At 47.9% G+C, this 8,690-nt stretch overlaps 1 protein-coding gene across 1 annotated transcript; it reads right to left on the reverse strand.

Annotated features, from left to right (window-relative positions):
- On the reverse strand, positions 1 to 1,298 carry LOC127566651 (beta-1,3-galactosyltransferase 5-like). The gene is given in 5 exon segments (XM_052009166.1): positions 1 to 346; positions 348 to 508; positions 510 to 675; positions 677 to 976; positions 1,096 to 1,298. Coding segments are annotated over 5 exon segments (1,176 nt in total).
- Between the last annotated feature and the right edge of the window lie 7,392 nt (positions 1,299 to 8,690).

Consider the following 8,690-nt stretch of genomic DNA (forward strand, 5'->3'; position numbering starts at 1 on the left):
TCACAGGTCTCCCTGGCATTTCTCATCGGCTGATTGCTGCAGACCTCTCCAATAGACCAGTTTCTCGTAGTTTCCGACGTGGTGGGAGGTGACGAGCTGCCGGTAGGTGCAGATGGAGAAAGGTACCTTGTAAATGTGGAAGGCGCGTCGAGTCTGAATATTCATAGGTTCTACCTTCAGCTCCGCCAGGCAATGTCCCACGTAAACATCCTCCATTCTCATCTTGGGCACGGTCTCGGAGACCTCCCACACACGGCAGGCCAGGTGAGAGGAGAGGGCATAGTACTTGCCCCGACAGTAGGGTGGGTATTTGTCCCTGGGGTACTCCTCCTTGCTGACGTACCACGTTGGATTTTTCAGGAATAGGTGCTAAGCCTTTCATGATTGCGCCAGTGAAGAGGTTCCTCCGGAGCGGGTCCCGGGACAGGAGCTCCATCAGATAGTCCGTGTTGACGAACATGTCACTGTCGGTCTTCATCACGAAGGAAGCGGAGGGACAGGGAGCAGCAGAGCCACTCCAGACCCAGCAGCACTTCGAGAGTCAGATTGTAGTACGTGTCCTCGAAATCACCCTGGACGATGTCCCCGTTTAGAGCGCCCTCCCGCCGGATCCAGTCCTGTCGATGACGCCCGTGCCCTAGCAGGAAATAACTGAACGACCTGGCTCCGCCGACACGTCTCGCTCCCCCAGGTCTGGCGGATTATGGCGCGAATCTGGATCTGATCGGGGGAGCTGGTGACCAGCAGGACGAGGAAGGGGGCGCTGTTGTCACACCGGCTGGCGGGCCGCATCAGGAAGGAGGTGCCGTTTAACCGCGAGGGGCACGGGGGCTGGACGACGCTGCGCTTCCAACCTCTGCTCCGCAGAAACACCGGGATCAGGCAAAGGATCAGAAGCAGGATGATCCCGACCTTGAGGAAACTGTTGTCCACATGCTGTGTTTGAGCAACATCCACAGCCAATAGTTTGGAACTTCTGGAAATAAAGAAAATAAATAGATATATTCAAACAATGAAAATATCAAGCTCAACACTTCCTTAAATTAAGGGCTGAAAGATGTGTGATGTCGGCAGAAGGTAGGCAAGGTTCTGCACTGATCGACCATGGAGTTCCCTTGGCTGTGCAGGTGCAAAATGGCAGCGATCCCTCGGCACATCTTCTCCTGCGATGCAGAATTGACTCGGCTCTGCCGTCGAACGGTCATGAATCCGGTAATGATTGCCGCTGGGCAGTGACACATTTCACGGAAGGAGAGGGACACCTCCTCTCGGGTCACACACTGTCCGACCGTCCCCATCCTCCCCGTGTCACACACTGGCAAATCACCCGGGGCCCATCCTTGCTGGACACACTCTGCCTGATCCCCGGGACCCAGCCAACGCCTGTACCATACTGTTAAATCTCTCCAGTGCCTATTCTCCCCAGTATCTCACTGTTAGTTCCCAGTTCCCCATCCGCCCTGGGACACACAGTGTCTAATAACCCGGACCAATCCTCCACAGTCCTACACTGTTAGTTGTGCGGGACCCATCCTCCCCGGGTTACACACTTCCTCATCCCCCAGCATCCCTGGGACACACAGAGTCTGATCCCTGGGGCCCAACCTCCCCTGAGCCTGTGAAAGAAACTGGAGGAAACCAAAGATAATGTCCACCTACTATTGGGCAGCGACATTCCCTCTGCTGCCAAGCGACAGAGAGGCTGTGAGCCTCATCACCGATCACAATGTCACCCTCCCACATACCGCATGCGTCCTGTTCCACTGATCCACAGACCAGTGTCGCACAAACTTATTACAAATTTCCGGCAGTATACCTATCCCTTTTTCTAGTACAGATTGTATTACTCAAATTCCTTAATTCCACGTAGCTTTAATAATTTCACATCAGATGTTCCAAAGTATGCTTGCTGGATTTGTACCAGTATTTGGGTATCAATATCCGTGATCTCAATTACCTGCCTGAACCAACTCCTCTGACAGCAGTGCAAAAAAATTGTGTAAAGGTGTAAAAGAAAGATGCTCCTCGGGTTTTTATTAAATCTTCACCTTAAAATTGTGTCCTCTATTTTTCGAATCAGCAATCCTGCAAGAAAGACAGCTCACTCTATCTATGCTCCTCGTTATTTCATATACCTTCACTAAATTACCCCTCAGTCTCCTACACTCCAAGGAATAAAGTCCCTGCCTGTATAACCTCTCCCTATAATCCAGTCTTTCGAGTCCCGGCAACGTCCTCGTTAATATTTTCACACTATTTCCAGTTTAATCATATCCTTCCTATGATAACGTCACCAGATCGGAACACAATACTCATGATATGGCCTCACCAACGCTTTGTATAATCGCAACATAACCTACCAACTTCCAACTTTAATGTCTTGACTTGATGAAGGCCAACATGCCAAAAGCCTTCTTAACCGTCCTGTCTACCAATGACTCAACTTTCAGGGAACTATGCACCTGTACTCCAAAGTCTCTCCGTTCTGCAACAGTCCCCGAGGCCCCTCCCTTCAATGTAGAAGTCCAACCTTGATTTGTCAGGACAACAGATATATTTGACAGAATTCTGAAACAAACCTGTATCCTTATTTGTTGCTGAGATTCCTGGATCCCCTCCATCAGGCATTGTGGAGAGAGGCGTTCCAAAGCTATGGTGCTCTGAAATAAACAGAGTATTGGCAAAATGATTGAGAATAAGTAAGACGAGTAAAGAAACATTCCCTTGTGACCGAGTTTGTACATAATTTGGCGCCCTTGGCCACTGCTCTCCGGGTCGCAAACAATCGGATCCAGACGGCCAGACCTCCTGGGGTCACAGCCTGTCAGCTCCCTCGGTGCCCATGCTCCCTGGATCACACTCTGTCTAATCCCCTGAAGTTCATCCTCTGGTGTTCAGTCGAATTACCTGGGACATTCCTCCTGGGTCACACCCCTTTTTTTCGTGAAGCCAACAAACTGTGCATGATACTCCTAGGTGCTTTTTCATCAAGGTCCGATATAATTAAAATGACTTCTTTGACGTTACAGTACGTAAATATTCCCATAAAATTTGCAAACATTCCCATTGCCTTTCCAATAGATTACAACACCTGCATGTTAGCTTTGCGTTGCGCGTGGAAGTACATCTCCCTCCATTTGAATGCGAATATTACCCAGTCTCTTGCCATGTAATAAATACAGAACTCTTCTATCTTCTCTAGTGAAATGACATCATATTTTTACGTGTTATATTCTATCTGTCATCCTCCTGCATATTCACTCAGCTTGTCCTTATCCCTTTGAACCCTTTTGACATCCTCCACAGCTCGCTGTTATTTCGAGTAGTTCGCTTTCATATGGAGATTGGTTAAGGGACCGCGCCACCATGGGCCATTGTTGCTGTGCCAACTGTGTGTGAGATTGCTTTCAGCCCGGACACCGCGTACTCACAAACCCACTCGTCATCAGAGTAGCATCACAGGTGGAAATATGACATTTGGTCCCCACAGCCACATCTGGATTCAGATTGAGAATGGTTGGGGTCCAAACCTGAAAAACCGCGACACCTCACCAACAACAGCTTGAGAACAGAAAAAAGATCCGATTATCGCCACCTTGACGTCTATCCGATAACCAATTCTCAATTCATGTCAGGGATATAACCTTCGTGTCGTGTGCTCTGCTTTTGTTGACTAACTACATGTGTGGACGTCATTTAAGGCCTTCTGAAAATCCAAAATCACCATAACAATTCAAGCATATCTGTTCTAGTTGTTACACCCTCAGAGAACTCGACTTGTCTTTCCGATTTTTCTGTATCTTGTGCAATTCTGTATCATGTTTTACTTGTGAATATTCAGTCTCCTATGCTATGTGCCTTGATACTGCTTCAAGTAAGTTTTCCATTGCGCATGAGCACACGTGTAATTGTGCATCTGACAATAAACACGTGTGCTCATGCGCAATGGAAAACTTCGACTGTCTAATTGTGGCTTCCTCCTTAAAGATCGACAGAAAGTGATTGTTAATTCCTCTACCATTTTCGTTTACGGCATGACAAACTCTCCATTGCCTGTCTGTTTGGCAGAAGGCTAGAGGGATCCAGGTTTTAGATTGGACCAGGGGAGTCGCAATGAGGAAGAGGCGAAAGAATTACCTTGTTGGTCGGCGACCGAAACGAGACAGTGAGGTGGGATTTTCACTATTTGGTCTGCACATAATAAACTGACGAGGTTCAGGGAGCGAACAGGACACCTGGCTGAGTGGTGCTCAACAACAGCCTCTCGCTCAGCGTTAGTAAAACTAAAGAACAAATGAATTGACTTCAGGAAGGGGAGGGCGGTCAAAAGTCAAACCAGCGGAGGACTTACCCTATGAAGAGTGTGTCACTCGGGCGTGCAATGGAACAGAGGGGACGTAGGGGTACAATTGCATAGTGTGTTGAAAGTTGCGTCACAGTTAGCCAGGATGGCGAAAAGGGCGTTTAGAACGCTGGCCTTCATCAGTCGTGGTACTGAGTGGAGAAGTTGAGACATTATGCTGCCGTGTATTAGTCGTTGGTGAGACGCATTTGGAGCTCAGTGTTTCATATTTTGTCACCCTGTTGCAGGAATGACGTTGTTAAACCTCAGGGAGGGTAGAAAAGATTTACGAGGATGTTGGCAGGACGAGAGGAACTGAATCACAGGGAGAGGTTGGTCAAGCAGTGTCTTTACTCCTTGGAGAGTTAGGGGAGATCATATAGAGGTTTATAAGATCGAGAGGGGGCATAGATAAGGTGAATGATACAGTCTTATTCCCCATGGTAGGTTAATCCAAAACTACGGAACATCGATTCAAGATGAGAGGGGAAAGAATTAAAGGCACTTGAAGGGCAGTCATGTCTTTATTCCTTGAAGGGGGCGACCTTAAAATTTTCAGAGGTATCGATAAGCTGGACGGTAACAGTCTTTTCCCCAAGGTAGGGGGGCGTCCAAAACTAGACTAGGCGTGAGAAGGGAAAACTTTAAGAGGGACCCGGAGGGTCAACTTTTTCACGCAGAGGGTGCTGAGTATATCTAATTTGCTGCCAGAGGACTTGGTTGAGGCAGGTACAATGGTATTATTCAAGAAGCGCTTGGATAGGTAGATGGAGGGGAGGTTCCTGGAGGGGCAGCAGACAATTGCAACTACCTGGGCGGACAATGTGGTCTGAATGGCCTTGTTGGGCCGTGGGTCCTATATCCATGGTGTATGACATAATGACTCTATAAACATATTGTATCTCTATTTGTGCCTTAAAATGACACGTGTAAATGCGGTCAGTCCAGACTGATCTGTAAAGGGACCATCCAGTGGCTTTCTCCAAACACTAATTCCTGTTCAGGTTTTGCCTGATCTCACGGGTTGCTTCAGGGAAACGTATGGACATTCCCAGAAAAGCTAGCTGCTCTGGGCCAGTGTCGCAGCTTGCATTGTTCTGACTTTCCTTGGTGTTCATCAACGGGTCTACAGTGCATTTATACTCCGAGGATAGCTTTTGCAACCGGAAACCTGTTCATGTGATTTTCACTTGCCAGATACAGCTTTTCATTAATTGCTTCATACGAAGACAAGAACCTCAGACTTTCAAGAACACCATCACCCAGGAAGTTTTCTGAGGTAATCTGTTGCGGGAGCCAGAACGAAGATATTGACACCAATTCATTCTGCAATCAGAATTCGACAGAAAGACCCAGCAAAAAATTGTTGTCAATGCTCTGATGGTTGTGCTTTATTCAAAATAGCTGTTAGTCACGGTAATTTTAGACGTGGGACAAATCTCTGCAAACTAATCAGCACTCCAGCCCGCACCCAACTCTGCGCATATATACATCGTTAATCTCCATTTGTGCCACGGTAACACCGCAGTGTACATGTGGTCAGTCAGGACCGTGTTATGGAACATAACAACATTTCTATCTTCCTCGGCCTGACGAATTCCATGCCGAAAGTGCAGGTAACCAGAGGATGAGTGGATGGTAGCGTAGGGGCGGCACGGTTGCGTACGGTTAGCGCGACGCTATTACAGGGCCAGCGATCGGGGTTCGATTCCCGTCGCTGTCTGTAAGGAGTTTTTACGTTCTCCTGTGTCTGCGTGGGTTTCCTCCGGGTGCTCCGGTTTCCTCCCACATTGCAAAGACGTACAGGTAGGTTAATTTGGGTTTAAAATGGGCGGCGTGGACTCGTTGGTCCGGAAGGGCCTGTTACCAGGCTGTAAATAAAATCTTAAATCTTAGAAACGGCGCCAACGTCAATTGTCCCATGGAGAAATGTAATTTATTTTAGCTGGGGGTTTATGAGTGGACATAACAAGATAAAAACGACAGACATGCGTTATCGGGGGTGGGGGGGGGAAGTGGGGGGGTGTGGGGGGAAGTGGGGGGGTGGGGTGGAGAGACAGAGAGAGAGTGGGAGAGAGAGACACAGGGACAGAAACAGAGTCAAGGAGAGAAGGCAGCTAATCGACTGGCATGAGAGAGAGGAGACAGAGACAGAGTAAGAAAGAGGGACACTGCGAGAGAGGGAGATACTGAGAGAGAGAGTGGAAGAGAGAGAGAGAGACTTGGAGAGAGAGACAAAGAGAGAGTGGGAGAGAGATAAAGAGACTCTATCTCTGAGTTGGAAAGAGAGAGAAAGAGAGAGAGAGTGAGAGAGAGGGTGAGACTAGACAGAAAGAGTGGGAGAGAGAGAATGGGAGAGAGACAGATACAGACGGAGGGTAAGTCAGCAATAGACTGGCGTTAGAGAGAGAAGAAGAGATAGAGAGAGCTAGAGAGAGAGAAAGAGAGACCAACAGACAGAGAGAAACAGAGACAGAGACAGACAAATGTAACCGTCTGCGTGGTGAATTTATACCCTGCAGAATTAACATACTCATTTTGTTAAAACTTGTTGTACATTAGAAGTAGTGCGCCTTCTGTCTGCAAACACACATTCATGTTGAAGCTTGTCCTTCTTACACGGGGTGATTAAGGGAACCGTTTCAACAAGCCCGAAAAGCAAGCTGCTCTGATACAGTGCCTCAGCTTTCATTGCTCTAACTTGTTTCGGGGTCTATCGACCAGAATACCTCACATTTATATGAATGGCGCCTGCAACCGGAATCCTGGATGCATATTTCTGCACAGGTCAATGACCAGTGCTTTCCGAATTTCAGCAACCAGGTTAGCAGACAGGTAAGGTCTTAGACGAAACCCGCATGTCCCACTCTTTGTGCCGCGGTCACTAATTTCTGTTCAAGTGTTCCGTTCTGTTCAGAATGGCTGGGGCACTCTCCCCACATTATGCGTTGCAGATTTTTCCCTTGATTTTCCTGAACAGTTCGGCTCACGTTCCGCACCACGGGAGTGAATGAAACGCACCACGCCGGAGCTGTGTTTGGAGTAAAGGCAGCCTATGTCGTGGTTGAAAGTAGCCTTTCTCATCTCCAGCCCTTAAGAGCAGTGCAGGGAGTCTGCGAGAAGCTGCTCCTTATCCAGTCAGTAACTTGGGGTTCGAAGGTTCTCCTTTCTACGGCGCTCTGGCTCCCGAGCATCTGGTTAGGCCCATGTGGTTCCGGACGGGAGAGTGGATGGGTCCTGTTCTTGCCGTTTCTTGCTTTTATTTATGCCGGACCTGCACCTGATTCTGTCGGGGAACGCCGAAGTCTTGAGAACGGTCACCCCTTTGTTGTTCTGAGCACTCAGAAGATCACCGGCTGGTTCTACACGGCCTGGCGGGAGGAGATGGGATGAGAGGTGCCGATTCCCCTGGGAGATGAAATCTTTCCTTGATTAGTTATGATGTGTAATAACAGTTCAGTGTGACAATGTCAGCTTCTCAGACGGAGTAAATTGTTGGGTGAAATGTTTCTGGGACTGATCTTTCAGCAAAACAGTTGTGTACAACATCTCTCTCCAAATGTGGTAGATCATGTCCATCAGAATCCTAGCAGAATAGGCAGGGCAGATATGGGGAGAATGTCTTTTTATTATCGTAGTCCAGGAGTGTTGAACTTGGGGTACAGTACGCGTGCTAATTGCATGGTAACAGTAGGATTTGTGTGTTCTTTCCAGGAGAATGTGTTGGGGATCATTGCACCAAACCGAGGGATTTTTTTTTTGCGGAGTTCCTTGGGAATACCTTTTATGTGGTAGAAAATGCACGTGAGTGCACCTTGATTCGAGACGCAGAGAATGAATGATTGACTTTTTCTCACTCTTAGCCCGCGGTCTTAGGTTCAGTATTCCAACCGCTCCTTGGAAATTGCTGTTCGAACCGGTGTCACGGCATAACTGACCATGCAACGAGGGCGAGTGTCTCAGGTTTAATCTACCGGAGAAACGGACCAGGTTTGAGGGTCAAACATGACTGCAGAAATCACCAGGAAGCGTGGCATTGTCACCACATTCTAGTTGGATAGTCTCGACCTCGCATTGTGAGCGATACTGAGGAAATACGGTTTCATTGCACAACTGTCTCTTACCGTTGATTGAGCGTCGTCTTATTCTTATTAAAACAGTTAAAGTCGATTTTCCTTACAGTGTATTTGCTCAATAGAATCATTGCTTCTGATTTGGATTATATCAGCATCTGTGACGTTTGTTCTTAGAAACGCGGACCAGATACCTGAATGGCTTATGCTCTTTTGTTCTGTTCATTTGTGTTACAGTCTCTGCCCCATTAAAATCCGACCAGTTCTGAGTGACC

Source organism: Pristis pectinata, chromosome 44 (assembly GCF_009764475.1).
Source record: "Pristis pectinata isolate sPriPec2 chromosome 44, sPriPec2.1.pri, whole genome shotgun sequence".
NCBI classification, from domain to species: domain Eukaryota; kingdom Metazoa; phylum Chordata; class Chondrichthyes; order Rhinopristiformes; family Pristidae; genus Pristis; species Pristis pectinata.